This window comes from Dipodomys merriami, unplaced genomic scaffold, assembly GCF_024711535.1.
Source record: "Dipodomys merriami isolate MVZ:Mamm:240054 unplaced genomic scaffold, mDipMer1.0.p SCAF_8, whole genome shotgun sequence".
NCBI classification, from domain to species: Eukaryota; Metazoa; Chordata; class Mammalia; order Rodentia; family Heteromyidae; genus Dipodomys; species Dipodomys merriami.
Window position 1 is genome coordinate 6,595,834 of NW_027206401.1, and position 19,775 is coordinate 6,615,608.

At 54.1% G+C, this 19,775-nt stretch overlaps 1 protein-coding gene across 6 annotated transcripts in view; it reads right to left on the bottom strand.

Moving 5' to 3' along the window:
* Window positions 1-19,775, bottom strand: part of Synj2 (synaptojanin 2) — an 84,392-nt gene that overhangs the window by 40,564 nt on the left and 24,053 nt on the right. For all 6 annotated transcript variants that reach the window (XM_070010385.1, XM_070010381.1, XM_070010383.1 and 3 more), the window contains exons 2-5: window positions 18,433-18,519; window positions 14,306-14,576; window positions 10,554-10,779; window positions 5,229-5,312 (exon numbers count right to left, since the gene is read on the bottom strand). In XM_070010385.1, the coding sequence (XP_069866486.1) occupies window positions 5,229-5,312; window positions 10,554-10,779; window positions 14,306-14,576; window positions 18,433-18,519 (668 nt within the window). The remainder of the gene's footprint in view (window positions 1-5,228; window positions 5,313-10,553; window positions 10,780-14,305; window positions 14,577-18,432; window positions 18,520-19,775) is intronic.

Consider the following 19,775-nt stretch of genomic DNA (forward strand, 5'->3'; position numbering starts at 1 on the left):
TCCTCCCCTTTGCTCAGGAAGGGGTGGGAGAGGGCGGCTCTGAGCCGAGTCCCCATCGCAGACCCAGGCCTCTGAGGCCTCTCAAACATCATGACCCCATCTCCTAAAGGGGAAAGGGAAGGGAGCTGGAGCCCCCTGCTTTCTCAGAAAGTCTTCCTCCATTGCCCTGTGCATCTGTGTAGTCTGGATCCCTCCGACCCTGCCTCCCGCCAGTCCCTCCTCCCCTGAGCAACCGCATCACTGTGGAGCTCTGCCCTTCGCTGGGTCACTGCTGAGGTCCTATGTCTCGGAAGCCTCAAGGACTGGCAGCCAGGGGTGGCTGGGGGCCCCTTGGGCTGACAGAGCTGCTTTTTTTGGCTTCTCCTTGTTCTCCTTCACCCCAGCCTCCCGTCTCTGTCTAAGGAGCCTCTGGTCCCTAAAGTCATTAACTCAACCCTGCATGCTACACACTGAGACTCAGGAATACCCAGCGTAGATCTGAGCAGAAACTACACAATCCCATGCAGCACTGGGCTGTCCCAGAACCCCCTGCTCCCACAGACAGGAAGGAAGAAAGGAAGGGAAAGGGTGGAGAGGGGAAGGGAGGAGAGGGGAGGGGAGAGGAATGTTAGGTTGATTGCCGTCCTCCTGAGGACAATGTCCAGTTGTGCCTCCACCCTGAAGAGCAGTCTGAGGCTGGCGAGAGGAGCTCCAACCAGCTCACCAGAGCCAGCAGAACAGTTGGCCCCAGCTCCAGCCCAGCGAGGTCACACTAGTAGGCCAGAAGTGTCTACAGAAATGGACAAATGGTGCCGATCAAGTTTCCTACACCCTCTAGCCTCCAAGAACACTTTGTTTACAGGCATGCAGCAGAGGGCTTCCCAGATGGCTCAGCACAGCAGACGCCCTCTCAGGGTCTTCAGAAACTAGTCCCAGATGCTGTGATTTCATCACTACAACGCTGCCTTGGGCATCAGTCAGGATGGTTACAGCTCCCAGGGGATTCTCACAGGTGGCACTGTTGGGCACGACTGGGTTGGTGCCCCCTGGGTGGATCCAGCTCAGTGTCACACACACACTCAGCTGCCATGCCCCGGCGCTGCCCACCTCGCCCCCCACCCAGACCGAAGGAGCCTCCCGCTCTGAGCCAGTGCGGTTCCCTGGACATGCGGGAACCAGGGGTTACAAGCACAGCTGTGTCCCCTCTTGTAGGGGCTGTGTCCCTCTCCCACAAGCCAATGCAGACAAGAATCCTGGGATGCGTCAGCTTGGGCTAGCTGCCCCTCGCCAAGCCGCCAGAAACCTCACCAACACTGTCACCTCCCTGTCCCCTCTCCTAAAGGCAGAGCCTACACCTGATCCCTTGAGTCCCTTGCACCCAAGAGACGCCCCACGAATGCCAGCCAGGTGAATACCAAGCTCAGCCTGGGGTTGCTGGCTCCCCATCAGGCTGAGCAACACGTCAAGGAAACTGGTGTTTGTGCCACGGGACTGTATCTTGGAGCCCTCATGAGGATGGGGAACCTCATCAGCCCAGGCTTCACCGCTCAGTTCCACTATTGTTAATAACATAATAGCCACTATTTTTTTTTTTTTTTTTTTTTTTTTTTGTCGGTCGTGGGGCTTGAACTCTGGGCCTGGGCGCTGTCCCTCAGCTCTTCAGCTCAAGGCGAGTGCTCTACCACTTGAGCTACAGCGCCACTTCCGGTTTTCTGGTGGTTTATTGGAGATAGGAGTCTCACGGTCTCTCCTGCCCGGGCTGGCTTTGAACCGCGATCCTCAGATCTCAGCCTCCTGAGTAGCTAGGATTACAGGCGTGAGCCACCAGCGCCCGGCAATAGCCACTATTTTGAGTGGCTATTTTGGGTTCTAGATTCTGTGTGAAGTCCTAGTATGTCTTAAGAGCCTTAATTCTCTCAATAACCCTGTGCAATAGGTATTGTAAACCTCATTTTACCACTATTGACTAAGGCGTAGTCAAGGTCAGAGCTTTTCAAAAGTATATATTGTTACTAAGTGGGTTGCCAGAACTTGAATTTGAACTCTGGTCAGTATAACTGCAAAGCTTAGGCTCTGAATCCCTCTGGAAAACCACTCACCACCTTGGCTCTGCTCTTTCTGTGGGGACTATGAAGAGCCAGGGACAAGTCTGAAGCTGCTTCATGGGACTCACCAACACCCCCTGCACAGCTCACTTTGTCCCTGGCTCTGTTCAGTTCCACTCAGAGGACTTTTCCATTTCAGTGACCTAGTCTGGAAACTGATATACCACACACAATCTCATACCTTTGTGGACACACACACACACACACTATCACTTGCAGCCCACCTATTTAAGAAGTTAAGAAATAGGTCCTGACAGGGAAGAGGTGAATGTAGGCAAGAGTTTCTAATCCATGGTGTATCATCTTCTGGCTGTTTCCATCAGGTGAAACTACAAAACACAAATCAGACTCACGTGCAGGTCAGGTGTATGTCTGTGAAGTGTGCAGGCCCCAGGAGGGAAAGCTATACAGTGGCCAAGGGAGCAGTCTTCCACAGAGTGACAGATAGCACCCACACCCCGTAACAAGCTGTTCCAGAGGAGATGTGAGTTTGCAGGGCAACACTTCATTGTGGCTATTACACAACCTGTTTACATGGCAAAGATGAAAAGGGCTAAAGGCACACAGATCTTGGCGTGTGCTGAAAGCGTCAGGCCCAGGCCCACTGGCAGACAGGTGATCAGCATGGTCCTTTGCCTGGCACCTTCTTCCCCATCCCTGGGCAGGACTCATGTGCCCTGGGCAGCCCCTAAGAAGGCACAACAGTACAACTTCGCACATAAGCCATTTGCCCACAAAATTCCAACTGTCACGCTACCTAAGAGACGAAGAATGGGGAGGGGCTCAAAATAGAGAAAAATAGTTGGGATTCCTGAGCTTGGTACTGATAGTTCATCCTGGTGACTGTAGACCTCTATGTAAGGCTGCCCCCTGTCCCCCCCCCCCGTCTCCTCTGAAGATGACTCAGAATCTCTTGGATGGCCCTTAAGAGGTTCACATAGGTACGGGGCCCCAAAGTGAGCAGATCCCTCAGAAGACTGAGAACATGAAGGCTTTGGAACTATGTCTGAAGACACACAGGGGCTTTGGAGAGTCACGAGCATGTGTCAGCTGCCATGTCCCACCCTCGGCTATGCCAAAGGGAGCACCACCCTCCATGGCAGCGTCAGGCTGCGTCTGGACCGGCATGAAGGGCAGGCTGGAGAGCTTCCCATAATTACATAGGAAATGACAAACATTCTTGGTTTTGTTTTTCACGAGGGAAATCAGAATATCACAAGTCCTAGAAGATGGTCAAAAGATTCAGAGGAAACAGAGGAAGGAAAAGGACCATGCAATTCCAACTCCAGGGTGAAGTCCACCCCTGAACACCCTGGAGAGACGGAGGAACAGAGCCTAGGACAAGGAGGAACTGGTAGACTGTAAGAGCCATCCCCAGGCATGGGAGCATGGCCTGTCTGAGGTACTGGGAAAAGGACCCTAAGCTGAGAGGGAGGGAGACCGGTACATCTCACAGTATCCTTTCAAGTCTAAAACCAGTCAGGATAATTTTGGGATTTCTCATGGGTTCTGCATCATGCTTACCATAGACTCCCTGACTCCTCCTTATACTTTACTCATTGATCTACGGGGTTTGTTTGTTTGCTTGCTTGTTTTGCTGCTGTTGTTTTGTTTTTGAGACAGGGCCTCACTAAATTCAGAGGTCAAGACATTTCTGGAGAAATATCTCGCATTTAAAGAAAATAAAATTTTCAAACTCTCCCTTCAAATTGAATGTCCAGAGCAGGAAATCTTATCGAGTCAGTAAGTAGACTAAAGGTTATATAGGCTTGAGTCTGAGCTGGAAGGGAGTCTGCTAATGATGCGGGGACTTCAGGCAGTGGTGCAAGGTCCTCATATTAGGGGCTCAGTGGTAGAGCATTTGTCTAGCTTATACGAGACCCCTGGTTTGGTCCCCAGCACCAAAGTGAAAAAAAGAAATCGAAAAAGAGCTCTAAAATTAGATTGCTACACAGATCTATAAATGCACTAAGCCCCACAAAGTTGGGTGTTTCAAGTGGGTGGAGTTTCAGCACGGAGGTAACATCTCAGTAATTTGGTTCCAAAAGATCTCCTTTGGGAAATGCTCCTGAGGAATTTTCCATGGCACCACCCAAGTCAAGGTCAGGCTGGAGGCTCCCTCGCACCGCCACTGTGGTCCTCACGAATGGGAAGGCAGTGTGAACAAAGTCTTCCTCAGAGCCCAAAGACGACGCTCCATCCATCATCCATCATCCAGCTCACTCTAAGGGCTGAAACAGCACGTGACCAACACTGTCAACACCACGTGCTGATGGCTAAGGGGACAGAGGTGCCATGGGGTCAAGTCCAGGGCTGGGCTAAGCCCCTGACGCATGGAGCCTGGGGCTCCTTAGTGGCTGGTGATGAGCCACAGCAGCTACACAAGAGCTCTTGGTGAAAAGAGCTGGAGACCCCGAATTCTGGAGGGAGGTCTTCTGAAGACCCCCGCACATCCTCGGGCTAGAGGAGAAAAGGGTCAGGAGGGGAGGGAGGAGTGATCCAGTTGGCTTGGCCCCAAATGCAGGAGCAGTGCTCCTTTCATTGACAACAAGTGTGTTCCGGGGCCGTGTCCCTGCCCCTGAACCCTGAACTCTCCCCAGGACACAGAGGCCAACTCCTTTTGGCGCTCACCACGGCCCCACTCTGAATGGCACGGGGGTATTTTTAGAAAGCATGGGAAAGTTCTGTGTGATCCTCACGTGGCTGCACCGAGTGCCGCTGGTGACACAGCCACAAAGGGCCCCAGGGACCCTGCTGAAGCATTCCGTGACAGCCAGTCACTCTCAACACTGGCCTCACGGTCTCACTTGGGGGACCCTACCCGTGTTCTGGGGTTTGCACCAGCCTCAGCAGACACCCCACACTACCATGGAGCAATAGCAAGTACAGCGAACACTCGGTCCCGGGACTGGAACCAGCCTGTGTATTCTCTCACCCTACGCGTGTTGGTCGTTCACTCATACACACACACTGATGCTCACACATACATGCACACTCAGACACACAGTACACTTTTAACGGTTTGTCTCAACACAAATATACTGAGGAAACAATATCATGAAAGACACCTGTTTAAAGAAGCAAAGCACAGTGGTTGAAGGGGAAGAGCAGCCTGGTAAGATATTCTCTTTTGCCGTCACCTACCTGAAGGCCTGGCTGTTCCCAAAACAACGGGACGGAGCCTCTGATCTGGACAAAAGATGACACTCCATCATCCATGTAAATTGTCTGCAGCACAAGGAGACAGAAAGGAAAAGGCATTCTTCAATGAAACCCAATGTCCTGGGCTGGTAACAGGAGCTGGTGCCTGCGACCTGACACCAGCCACGAAGGGCAGGCAGCGGACTCCAGCGCCCTCTGCTCTCCCCCAGCATGCCTGGCGCTGCTCCCCACATGGTGGCCAGGCAGCAGGGTGCGCAAGGCCGCTGATTAGCCCCCAAACGGGGGGCTGGAGCAGACTCAAGGGCCCAGGCCCCGGGGTCGGGGGGGGGTGTCTGTGGGACTGTGAGCTCCATCACCCTGGAAAGCCCCCACCAGCAAATGCGCTGGAATTTCACTAAGACCTTTCTTAGAGCCATTATTTTCACCTGCCCAATAGCTCGGGAGCAGGGAGCCTTGGGAAAAGACAGGACAAAATAAAACAAACCAGCTACACAGAAAGCCCTAGTCCACTGTCCGTCAGTCTCACACTTGACAACTCAAGACTCAATTTGAACTTGCTTTTTGGTCCCAGTCCTGTGCCACTGCGCTCCCAGTCCACACACGTCACTAACACTCCCTTCTTGCACAGAACAATGCTACTTATGCTTTAAAAAAAATAATAGTAGGGGGCTGGGAAGGTGGCTCAGTGGTAGAGCACTTGCCTTGCATGCATGAGGCCCTGAGTTTGATTCCTCAGCACCACATAAGCAAAAAGAAAAAAGCCAGAAGTGGCGCTGTGGCTCAAGTGGTAGAGCCAAGTGACAGCGCCCAGGCCCAGAGTTCAGGCCCCACGACCGGACCCCCAAAAAAAATAGTAATATAACTTCTCCTCTCCAGCACCCAGAGTGGCCTGTGGGCCTCTCTGATATGGGAAGGAGCACACAGGAGTTTAAAGAACAAAAAGTACGGTTCTGAGCACTGACAGGGGATGGCTGCGGTGGTTATCAGATGCCGGCCTTTATCTGCGCAACCCTACCCTGGCCTGGCAGGGCATCTCTTCGAGGCCTTTCCATTGCTCACCAGCCTGCTCCCTTACAGGGTAGCTTTCCATGCAAGCTAGATCGCACTCAGATCACACATGCATTAGTAATTCTGCAGGGGAAGGGGGACTGACAGCGAGACCTGCGTGGTCTCCAGACCACAGGAATGGTGCAAGCCTGTGTTTGGGCTGTAATTAGATACCAAAGGAAAATAAACACTGGGTTAAGAGCATGCCTTCCGTTCGCAGGTACTGACGACCAGCAGCGTTGGTACACCCACCAAGCACAGCAGCTGGTTCAACACGCCGCAGCTGTGGCGGCAACGCTAGGATGCAGGACACCTTCCTGTGCTTTATGACCAGCACTGTAATGCATGCACACAGGCCACATTCTCACAGGAAGACAGGCGCTCACAATGCCCAGGATCTGGCTTAGGCTCAGGGGCACTCAAACCTGGCTCCTCCCGCAAAGTGGCTTGCCCAGAGCCAGCTCTGGAAAACTGGAGCGCCGAGTGCCTGAACACCTCCCCTACTGGGCACGAGCCAGGACGAGGTGTCCATACCTTCTCCCCAGGAAAACTGGCTATGCCTGCGTCCCATCGGCACCAGAGAAAAGAAGCACCACAGTGCTGTCCTGGGCAAAAGAACAGCTTGAACACTTGTGGGACTGTCTTGCTTCATGGATGCCTCTGAGAAAGAGAGAAAAAGGGAGAGAGAGAGAGAGAGAGAGAAAGGGAAAGAGAGGGGGGGAGGGAGGGGGAGAGAGATGGAGGGAGGGAGGGGGAGGGGAGAGAGGGAGAGGGAGAGGGAGAGAGGGAGAAGAGAGAGGAGAAGGAGAAGAGGAGGGGGAGGGGGAAGGGAAGAAGGAAGCGGGAGGGAGAACTAGAGGAGAGATACTGCAATCTGAACTAGGGGCTTCACGCTTGCTAAGCAAGTGCTCTACCACTTGCATCTATACTTGCAGCCTTTTGGACTTTAGCTTTTTTTTCAGATTAAGTCTCAGGCCCTTGCTCTACCTGGCCTTGGACCATGATCCTCCTATCTCTACCTCCTGAGTAGCTGTGATTACAGGTGTGCTCCACCATGCACAGCCTACAGATGCCCTCTGAGGCGAGCAGGATAGTGAGTAATGCAGGTGGGAAAGGCCCTAGTCTAGCTCAGTTTTGCAAACTCTCATCTGTGTAGCAGGATGGCCCTGAGCACATTCCTAACCACATCGGCCTTGGGGTCCCTCTCTCAATGGAGTCAAGGCCACCTGGTGCCCAGAGGGTAAACAAGGAAGCACTCTCCCAGCCCAGAGCAGTCACTCCAAAAATTCACTCAGGCCGCAGGAAGGAAGAATCCAAGCAGAGACAAGATGCAGAGGAGGAGGGAGAGGAGGAAGAACAACAGCCCAAAGGCAAGCAGGTGCCCCTGCCTGGAAGACGGGAGTCCCGGCTAGTGCAGCAGAAGGCCCGGCAGGGCTGCAGCCTCTGGGCCCGGCAGCCAGGGGTCGCCCCGAGTGCTCCCCCTCAGCAAAGGACTAGCTCACAACGGTGCAGACTTTCCACTAGAGAGGCCCTGACTGGGCTTCTACTTCCAGATCCAATGTTTCCAGACAGCTTCTTCCATGAAGCCTCTTGGGCGTCCTCACCTCCCTGGGTGGCCCAGGGCCTGATAGGCAACAGCCAGACTTTTCTCTCCTCCTTTGTCTGATAAGCTGAGGGTTTGCTGCCTGCAGTGAGTCCTACACAGAGGCCGCCAGATGTGACTCACGGCTGACCACGAGGACTTCAGACTACTTCCTCCCTGAGGAGCGTGCCAGGCTATACACACACACTCACACACCAACAACATACACCCACAACACATACACACACAGGGCATGTGACAAATGACATATGCATGGACATACAACTCATACATACCAACAATACAAGCACACAAGGCATATGTGCCACTAAGAAAATACATACGGCACACAAGCCGACAACACAAGTGCACATTACAAGTCACGTGATACACAACACATGTGACACAGACACACAAGAGATGCAAAATGCGAGTGCACACAGCATGCACACGCGCCCCCTCTCCCCCCATACCCACATAGCCCAAGTGGAAGGAGGAAGGAAGACCGTTTATTCCTGAGAAAGAGGTTGAAACGGGGCAGATATGAGAGTTCTTTGGGCACCTCTTCCTGAGCCCTGAGAATTAATTTGGGGGAACTGGGTTACCTCCCACAGGCCCACGCAGGGCCACTCTGCCTGGAGTCAGGCTGCCACCAGGCTGCACGGCCCCCAGCAGTCCTCCTTCCTGCCAAGGCTGTGCACCCGCCGCCACAGATGTCACATGTCATCAGAGAAGGTGACACCCACCACCTGGAGAACAGACCCATCTCTGCGACCAAACCTCGGAGGGCGGAGTCATCTCCTGACTCACTGTAAGCGAGGCTACGGGATGCATATTTGAGGGTGGTACCATCATGACCCAGGACCTCAACCAGGTAGCAGGCAGGGCCCCCTGCCTATGGTGCCGTACTTCCTCCCCAGCTGCTCCGCACGGGCAACGGCTCTGGCTGAGCTGACCCCATCCACTGTCCCCAGTCTCCTGATGCCATCAGAAGCACCTCTGTCAGCAAGCGGCCAGAGAGCCAAGTGAGAGGCAAACAGCTGACAGACCGACCGACAAACACACACACACCTCTGAGAATAGAAGCCTCACAGCCTCATCCCTGTCCTCTCCTGACCTGCAGGCTCAGGAGCAATCTCCTGAAGACACAAAGGTCTTGGGCACAGCCCTGGAGAGCTATGAGCCCATCCACAGGTAGCCACCTTCAGCCCCAGCATCATGCTGGCTACGTTCTCCATGGTGGCCTGCTCCATCCGGTGAGAACACAGACACCAGGCTCCGCACAGCGGTGGCGTAAGGAATGCGGCCAGCACGCCTGCACTGTACAGGTAGGACAGCCGCAGCTGGCTATGCACAGCAGCATCACACCTGGGCCTCTCTGCAACTTTCCCCCTTCTAGCTGATCACACCTGTAATCTTCAAGATGGCATTATCCTCCAGGGTGTGAATCACAGCCAAAGGCAACAACAGGTGTAAAACAGCATCTCCCGGAGAGAGAACAGAAGTTTAGAAAGACAAGCAAGAAGGAGCTGTGCAGATGGCTCTACCCTGCAGGGGCTCAGCAAAGGCTGCTCGGCCCCTAGGTCCCAACATAAGTTAGGGTGGAGCTTCAGCTTGTTTCCTCTATCCTTCCTCTGTATTGATCTCTTTTTCACCTAAAATGATTTTTCACCCCTATCAGTTCATCTGGTAGCTGCTCCTGGAATGAGAGGCACCCTCGTCAACCACAGAAACCATTCTGGATTGCCTTTTAAAAATTCCTTAGCTCAACAACATTTTCCAATTTAAGATGTCAATTAAAAAAAGACAATCAGAAGCCGGGCGCTGGTGGCTCACGCCTGTAATCCTAGCTACTCAGGAGGCTGAGATCTGAGGATCGCGGTTCAAAGCCAGCCTGGGCAGGAGAGACCGTGAGACTCCTATCTCCAATAAACCACCAGAAAACCGGAAGTGGCGCTGTAGCTCAAGTGGTAGAGCGCTCGCCTTGAGCTGAAGAGCTGAGGGACAGCGCCCAGGCCCAGAGTTCAAGCCCCACGACCCACAAAAAAAAAAAAAAAAAAAAAAAAAAGACAATCAGGCCAAATAGTGGAGACTCACACCAACAAAAGCACAGATAAGGAGGACTGATGTTTGAGGCCAGCCCAGGAAATAAGCTTTCCAGATTCCACATCAACTGATAACGCTGGAACAGTGGTACACACCTGTCATCTTAGCTACGAGAGAGGCACAAGCAGAAGGGACTTGGTCCCCACCAGGCGGGGTACAAACGTGAAAAATTATCTGAAAATAACTGAAAGCAGAAAGGGATGGCAGTGTGGCTCAAGCGCTAGAGCAACTGCCTAGCAAGTGTGAAGTCTTTTTTTTTTTTTTTTTTTGTCGGTCGTGGGGCTTGAACTCTGGGCCTGGGCGTTGTCTCTCAGCTCTTCAGCTCAAGGCGAGCGCTCTACCACTTGAGCTACAGCGCCACTTCCAAATGTGAAGTCTTGAGTTCAAACCCTTGTGCTACCAACAGAAAAAAAAGAAAAGACCATGCCAACATTCCCAAGCAGAGCTGCAACTTCTTAAATGACACACAGCAGAGAGGCCCACGATCAGGAATCAGCTCAAACACACCAGGGCCTCTCCACACAAGCCACGTGGCTGCTTTGTCTGGTGTCGTGGATGGGCTGGGCACTCACCTGCTCTGTCTCCACGAAGTTGGACACGTGGCCATCATCGTTCACGCCACGGGTGTAGAAGCGAGCCCCGGCACGCTCGCAGCTGATGCGAGAGATGAGGCAGACCTTGGCCTGCTTGTGCGAGGCGTACACGGTGCGGATAGCCACCACCCCGCAGATGACCTTCAGCAGCCAGTCGCCACAGCTCACCTGATGCTGCCTCAGGGGCACGTGCAGCAGCTGGTTCCTACAAGACACAGACCACACAGACTGAGGCCACCGTCCCGTCTCCGGCACCCGGAGCAAGGAGAGGCACCTGTGGGAGCCGGGCTCAGACAGAGCCAGGGCGAAGCCAAGCAAGCTCACGCTGTAACCCAGCACAGCCCGCACCTGGGGCCATTCAGATCCAGGAAGCTCCTGTGCTTCATTGAGACTCCAGGAGAAGGAGCCACAAGTCCTTTCCCAAAGCTACTCCCAGCTATCAACGTGGAGCAACAGGAGCAAAGCTGGGGTTCGAGCTAACCAGTCCCTGTGTTTTGTTTGTTTTTATCTGTTGTGGGGCCTGAACTCTGGGCCTGGGCATTATCCCTCAGCTCTTCAGCTCAAGGATAGCACTCTACCACTTGAGCCACAGCACCACTTCCGGCTTTTTTCTGCTTATGTGGTGCTGAAGAATCGAACCCAGGACCTCATGCATGCAAAGCAAGCACTCTACCACTGAGCCACCTTCCCTGCCCCAGTCCCTGTGGTTTGGGGATGTTCAAAGGAGTCTCTAGGCTTGTAGCTACCCCAGTTTTGTGTTAGAACCCAATTTTTTTTAAAAAATGAAATCATAAGGCCAAGTGTGGCAACTCATGCCTGTAATTCCAACTATTCTGGGAGCAAAGATCAGGAGAATTATGGTTCAAGGTCAGCCAAAATCAGGCAAGAGAGTTAGTGAGAATGGCCTCCCCCATCTCAGCCTATAAGCCAGGCATGGTGGTACATTCCTATGAACCTAGCTGCATGGCAGGGAGAGGTAGGAGGATGGTGACCCAAGGTTTCCCTGGACCAAAATATGAATCCCTATCAGAAAAATAACAAGCAAAAAAAGGGCTGGAGACATGGCTCAAATGGTAGAATGACTGCCTAGTAGATGCAAGGCCCTCAGTTCAAACCCCAGGACTACAAAAAAGTGTATCTGTGTTTTGATTAAGTAATACTCATCAATGATAAAATAAGTACATTGGCATTGGCATCTACATATATATATATATATATGTGTGTGTGTGTGTGTGTGTGTGTACACACACCTATTTAAATTTAAATACATGTCCACACACTACAAGGTGAATATAATTAAAGTACCACACAGCAATCCAAATAAGCAGAGTCTGAGAAGACCAAAAAAGTCAGTGGATGTCTCATTTTTTCCTTCCCCTACCTGGCAGCGATGATGCTGGAACTGCACGGTGCACAGGTGCACAGCGCCGGGTGCCCAGGGCTTTGGGATGAGCTAACTGGACCCACAAGAAAGGTGTTAGCAAAACCCCGTGGTACAGGTGAAGAAACAGGCAGAAGTCGTGGCCCAACGTTCTGGGCCAGCAGTGGCAGCCTGAGCTCCTCTTCTACTTTATTTATTTTGCGTATCAATCCCAGGGCCTCCCACTTGCTAGGTGAGCACTTTACCACTGAGCTCCACCCTAGCTCCAAGCCCCTCCCTCTCCATACAGCCACACCACTCTCCCCTCCCCTCTGCCCGCGGGCCTGCACAGTGCCATCCTAAGGCCAGTCCACAGGGGACTTTCTCTTACAGAGCTGGGTCAAGTCTAGATCACAATGCCCTAGTTGTCTAAAACAAGTTAATGCGATTCCCATCCTAGAGCTTCGGCAAAGACAGTGGGGCAAAGACAGCGGGGCGTGACTGCAGGAAATGCCTGCTGTGAGCTGGGGTTTGGGAGTGTCTGGAAGCTTCTCCTCTGTTCTCTGGCCAGTCCCCTGGACTGTGACCTCAGCCTCTGTCGCCCCTCGGGAAGCCTAGCCCACGTGTGCTCCGCTGACTCCAGGCAGTCCTCGGTGTGAAGAATGATCCAGAAGTGCAACACCCCAGAAACAGGATCCCCCCGTGAGTCACTCTAAACCTCGGATGATAAACCGCTTTGGTAACAAATATATTAAATCCACCATGGCACTGAGATCACGACTGCCGATTCCACGGTCTGCCAACTCCGCGGAGAGTTCTCGCCAGCACGGGAGACCCAACTCCATGAAAGAAAGCGATGTATACCCAGGAGGAAGCATTTCTCAGAGCTGGACTTCACCTGCCATCCTCTCTCTCTCTTCCTCTCTCCCCCCACAGCAGCAGGGATGGCCAAACACAGCGCTGAAGGCCATCAGGCTATGGCTGCTCTGCCCAGCGACTCCACTCTAGTCTGTTTCATGGGCTCCTCTCTAGGTCCTCCACCCTGGAGGTGGAAACCAGCTGAGCACCAGCTGAGCCTTCCTCCTTCCCAACTCCAAATCTAGCCTGTGCCCACTTCTAAAATTTCCCAGGGCAAGGGAGGGTCTCTCTTCCCCAGCCCCTCTCAGCTCCACTCCTGAATCTCCTCATCCTGGCCACATGTCCCTCACTGTGGCTTGAAGGACACATGCTGGTCCCCACCAAATGGAAGCCATGATTGGCAGAAAGGGCAACGCCTGGTACCTGCTACTCAGCGTGTGGTCTGCATCTTAACAAGATCATAGGATTCCGCATGCCAAAGTCTGAGCAATTACTAAACAAAAACAACCATGGGTGAAGGATTGAGACCATGTGGGACATACATACAATGGAATTTTACTCATTAGAAAGAAGTAATGTTAACTGGCTCATTAGTTGTTCAAAGTGAGGCGCGGAGGGGCAGGACATACGTCCACAGCCCCGCCTCAGGGCTGGAATTGCTGTGTGGCTCCACAGGGCATTCTGGGACTCCAGTCAGGGTGATGCACTGGCTGGTGGGTACACCCCCTGCAGTGTACCAGCACGGCCTCTGCTGTCCTCTTTCCCACCCCTGGGGGAATTGGACAGCAGAAATGACCAGCAGGCCTGGCACCAGCCTACACAAGCACAGCCCCTCTCAGCAATTCCACTGGTCCTTCCAGAGCCGGGCCTAGAAAGACCCATAGACATCCAAGAATTGACAGGGCTGTCCACCTGCAGCTGTCCGCATGCGGATTGAAGGCCAGATGACCCAGTGCATCCAGAAACCCAACCAGCTTGATACAGGACACCTCCCACCAGCTGCTCAGTTTCCCTTTAGGTAGGACCAGTTTAACTTTGTGATTCCCAGCTTAGGGCATACAGCCAGAATGCATGGGTTTAAATTTTGCCTCTGCCTCTTATCAGGTGTGTGGAGTTGGCAAAATCCCCTCACTATTTATTCCTCAGTTTCCCTATCTAGAATGAAGTAGCACAGATGACCCCTTAGAGAGGCATGAGGATTCTAGTTTCCATATTCTGCAGAGAATTTAGGATGGTGCTAGAATGGTGCTATAAAATGTCACAGGTAAATATTGGGACATGGCAGAGCACAGAGTTGCCCTTATGGCAAATCCAGGAAGAAGCGCTGAGCCCAGCACACAGAAAACACCTGCAGATGAAGCTGAACTGCTTCTTGCTGTGTGCTAAATCCACTTGGGACCCAGTGAAGGCATTCCCAAGACCACAGTGAGTGGAGGTCTCGAGATTCACTTTCTCATGGGCGGGGAGCACAGGTGCCACCAGAGCCCACCCCTTGTGGGACCCAGACCCTCACCAGAAGAAGGAGGTCCCCCAATCGGAGCTGTCATCACCCTGCTTCTGCGCCCGGATGGTCAGGTCAAAGCAGGAGCTGTCGTTGGGCCAGGAGAAATAAAACACGCCCGAGCTGAGGATTTTCCTCAAGGCGAGGAGGCGGTCCTCCTCCCGGGCTTCTTCCTGCAGAGGGTGGAACTCGATGGCCGTGATCTTGTAGATTTCTGCATCTGGAATTCTGCCCACGGACGCGCAGCCCGTCACCAGCACCAGGAAGCTCAGGGAGGTGCCACCTGCACGGGAGGTCACACACTGAGCTGAAGGCCCTGCGCTCAGGGATCACTTGCCACAACCCCAACCCTAACCAGATGTCTAACCGGGGTCCTGCCACCTAAGCTGGGCGAGGTGCACAGCCAGGGGCAGGAGCTCATTAGATATGGGGTTTCTCACCCAACCCAATGGGTGGTGGGCACAACTGGGATGCTGAGACCCCTGAACCCACCCCAAGTGGACACCCAGGGCCCTGTGATCCCCGCTCCTCACTATTGGTCAGCCCTGCCTCAGCCCTAGCCAGGGTCCCACACGGCAGCCACAGCATGGTATCCCCATTCTCCTCTGATCGCCGTGGCCACCTAGGCCTGGCACCGGAAGGGAAACTCCATCTGGGACTCTCCCACTCTGCCCCGCCCCCCAAACATATGATGGACATTTCGAGGCTCTGCCACTCCTCAAACCACTTGTCCCCGTGACTGGCTATGCCGAGATCCCCTCCCCCACCCGACCAAAGCTGACTGTCCCATGTCATCTGCCTAACAGAGCCTCACCAGAGGCCCCTTTCCCTCCCCCACCCCAGTTCTGTCCTCATGGGCCCCAAGACAAAGTTCCCAGCCTCCTACCTTCTAGAACAGCCTCCACCTTCCCGTCACTGTACAAACTCCTCCTCCCCCCGGCCCACCACAACACCTCCTCCGAGAAGCCTTCCCCAGTCTCCTAAGACACAGTTGAGGGTCCCTCTGTGTCACCAGAGCCCCCTGCCAGCCCACATCGCCTGCAGTCACAGCCTGGGCCTCCTCCCCAGCACACGGGGATGTCTGGGGGCGGGCCTCTGCCCGGAGCACAGGTCCCCTCCAGTGTCTGGGAAGCATTTCCTATGTGAATTCCTGGAGGGTCAGCCGCGCCAGCAGGCTCCCGAGGCGCCTGCAGGACCACTTCCGCCACACAATGCTGTGGCAATGCTGTGCCCACGGGCAGCAAGACAGCAGCTCCTTGGACCCACACAAAGGGGCAGTGCCAGCAAGAATGGCTCCAGGTGGTCAGCCTGTGATTCCATCCCCAAACCACTGCAGGACAACCTAAGATGAAGCGTGGCGCTCAGGCAGCGCTAGGTCAGGGCTGAGCTTCCCGGCTGGGCAGATGAGGCCAACACCTCGCCGTCCTCAGCCTCAGGTGGGCAGACGGTTCCGAGATCTTGGCTGGACCAACTTCTCCGGCACCCGCCTGCCTCGAGCTCAATGCTGGGAAAAGTGGCATTCAGCCACGTTTCCTCGTGTGGCCACAGGGCAGCCCTGGCTGGGCCAGGCTGGGAGGCTCAGGAGGGGCCTGGAAGTGTTGCCTTCTGTCCTTCCATAGGAGCCGGAACACGGATTTCTAGTCCCACTCCCTCACCAGCTTCTGCGTGGGGCCAAGTCCCTGGCAGGAATCCCACGCTGCTTAAGAAGGCAGAGGCCGGCTGCCTGGGGGAGGCCGGGGAGGGCGCCTGGCAGGTGAAGAAAGGGAAGAGGAGGGGTGAGCGATCACCCCCTGGTGGGCACACCTGGGACAGCCTTCACCTACATGGACTTCATCTTCCTAACAACCCCACGGGGATGGATGGATGGCTGTCAGCCCAGTTTACGAAGGGGGCAGCAGCCACAGGGAGGTTAGGCAGCCTGCCCACATGATGGGGTGGGGGTGCCCTAGGTCTGAACCTGTTCTGGGGCTACCGTACCACCAGGCTGTGGCCCAAGCCAAGTCTGGCTCCGGCACTGTCACCAGCTCTCAGAGGACAGTACCACCCTGTCTTCTAGAGCCATCACCAGGACACACACAAGTGGGGTCCCCAGGGAAGCTGAGTCACTGGGCTGGGCTGGAACAGAGCTGTGAACCTGGGCCTTCGCCGAAAGCCCACACTCCACCTGGCCTTGAAGTCAGCAGTGTTCAGTTACCACTCATTGTCCTCTCTAGAGGGCTGTGGCCAGCCAGTGCCCCGGCTGTAAACTGAATGCGTCACATTCACATGCTGGCGTCCCCCTCCATGAGGAGGCCCGTGGAGGTGAGGCAGCCTACTGCCCCGGACAAAAAGGGAGACAGCGTGGTGGGGGAACAGTTCCGGTAGCATAAAGTTACATCAGTTGTTATACGTCCCTGAATCCACATCCCTGCCAGAGGCAAAAATCAATCATGTCTGCATGTTCCTAAAGGTGCCAGCTCTGACTGTAAGGCCTGCCTGTAAGCTGTTCCCCTGGGCCTGGAAGCTACCCTGCAAAAAGAAGATTTGGGACTGGAGGACAGGGCAGAAGCTTCCAGACTTCTGTTTCAGTATGTGCCAAGCTGGGGAGCAGCCATGCCGAGCTCCTCCTCCTCTGAGTTAGTAAATTAAGGCCTTACTCCACACATAGAGCAGAGCAGAGCAGAGCAGAGCAGAGCAGAGCAGAGCGTGACTCAGTGTGGGCCAGTACCTCACGTGCCCAGCGCCCTGGGGATCTGGAGGTCAGGAAGACCCTGCAGGGGATAAGCCTGCTCCAACCCCAGACGTCACTGACCCCAAAGAAGCCAGTGTTGGAGGACAGCTGGAGGTGTTAGTGAGTTCCAGCCCAGTTTCTTCCCTGAGACCAATCTTCACCTGTACCCTCTGGGCCTGTTGTCCTTACTGAAAAGGGGCACAGAAATGTGTTACCATATTAGCTTATTCTCAGGAGGAAAGAAGTGAACCCTTGGCACAAAATGATGTTTAATAAATGCGATCTGAATGGGGCGCTGGTGGCTTGCAGCTGTAGTTCTAGCTGCTAAGGAGGCTGAGATCTGAGAATCACAGTTTAAAGCCAGCCAGGGCAAGAAAGTATAAGACTCTTTATTTCCAAAGAACTAGCAAAAACAAAAAAAGAAAAGAGCCAGAAATGGAGGTATGGCTGCAGGGCACCAGACGTGGTAAAAAGTGAGAGATTGAGAGATAGATAAATAGATACATACATATATACATACATACATACATACATACATACATACATACATACATACATACATACATAGAGTGCATCCTGTCATGATATGCCAGGTTTTTTTTCCTAAACATGTCCTATTTGGAAATGATTATAATCATCATAGCTCAGCAAATAACAGAAAGACCCAGAAAAGCAGTGGCCAGCACATGAGCACTGTTTTGTTTTTTGACACGCACAGGAGTTTCACATGCAGGGTTCAGGAAAAGGCCCAAGGGCTGAGTCTGGACACCCCACAGCCATTCCCCACAGGAATGTGACCCACGCTTGTCTACTCCACAGCCCTGTCACCACGCGGGACCAAGTTCAAGCAGGTGTGCCTGGGTGAGGAGGAAGGGCAGGGTGGCTGCAGAACAGAGAGCCCTGGGGAGAGGCTGCGGGCTACGAACGCGGCTGCCGCAGAGGTGGCTAGCCGTACCTGGCTCGGCCTGGGAGGCGCAGGGAAGCCCACCTCTTCCGGTGAATTCTCTCCCTCCCATCAGACCGCTTGTTCAGACGCAGTTTCCTTTCTTGTCCCTCACACCCACGCAGCGTTGGTGGCTCTTCTCCCCAGGCCCGCCCCTCCTCCTTCCCGGCCTGTCCAGGAGTCCCGTGTGATGCCCCAGGCTCCGGTCCACAGCTGCACCCCTTAGAATGAGCACAGATCCCTGGCAAACAACAAACAACCCTTCCCCCACAGCAGACTCTGGGAAAACAGGTGTGGAGGGCAAACAGCGCAGGTACACGCTTCTGGGTCCACTTCTGCCTCCTCTCAGATCGGTGAGAGCCCCATGCCTCCCTGGCGGAAGAGCAGGTGAGAGACAGAAAAAGATATCACCTCGGCCCCGCCCCCAAACCGACCATGAGACGGGGGGGGGGGGGGGGGGGGGGGCCGGAGGTGATGACTACTCACCCGAGTCTAACCTGAGCTCCCCCAGGCAGCCGTAAGCATCGGTGAGCTTGCCATACTGCCCTCTGATGACTTCCTTCTCTTCCGGAGCTGGGGGAGAAGCAGAGAGAGCGCTCGCGAGGCATCAGTGAGCCCCCACCCTTTCATTCACAGGCGCTTGCCAATCTGGCTCCCACCCACTCGAAAAAGGAAACACACAGACAATAGCTCAGCCCACAAACCCCACGAGTGGAGGCTTCACTGGATGGCAGCGCAGAGCTGCAAGGATTCAGAGCTTCCGGTCAAGGCTTGTTCATATGAAGTGCCCACGTCTCCCAGAGGGCTAGGAAAGGGGAGCCCCAGGGCCCAGGCTCCAGCTTCTGGCCGGGAACAGGCTCCTTGGCCTGGCCTGGCTCCTCACATCCCACTGCAGATGCACAGAAACAGGGTGAGCACTGTAAGCCCTGCGCGAGGTCTTCCTGTTAGCACCCCGAGCTTCATCCTGGAAGTCCAGGGATCTGCGTCCACCAGGTAGGGGCTCTGCAGGAAGCGGTGACCCGGGCAGGGGGCCAGTGAGTCCTAAGCTGCAGACTGCCCACTGGAGGGACACACCCACATTAAGGCACAGTATGGAGGAGAAGCTTTCAAAACAGACAAGCTAAGTGGATGTGGAAGTCAGAAGGAGTGACCCAGGTTTAGCCTGGAGCTGACTTGGACCACGATCCTCCTGTTTAGACCTCCTGGATGCGGAACACCACAGCAGCCTGCACTCAGGTCTTACTATTCTCTGCACAAGGTCCCTAGTGACTACCACAAGTCCCCAGTCACCGCCTTCACACTCAGATCGCTGGATAACCGCTCTGTTCACGTGCTTCCGTTTAAAGTACACCTTGCTGATGCACTCTCGCCGTACCCATGGCCAACAGTACGGTAACTCACAGCTGAATAAAGTATGTCAAACACAAAGTTGTTTGGTTGTTGTTTTTCCCGTTAGGCTCACCCAGCCTTCTTTGCACTTGGCCATATAGGACCACACTAAACAGGAACACCAACAACCACTACCCCCAAACAGGAAAAAGGGACACTGGATAAACCCTTGCACGTGGTATGAGCCAGGAAGGCAGCAGCGTCTGGCATACCTCAGCTGGGACCATGTGCGCTGGGGAGACGTAAACTTCCACAGCTCTGCCCATGCCCACAGATGACACAGCAGTTAAGTTTGTCAAGCATGCTGATCATGGGGCGAGAACACATTTTAGAGTAATTATTAAGTACAGAATGTACAAATCATGAAGAAGATCCACTGAGGCGGAGTCGAGAGTGTGGCAAAGTCTACCAGGAGTCCTGCGAGTAAAGTAGCCACTGGG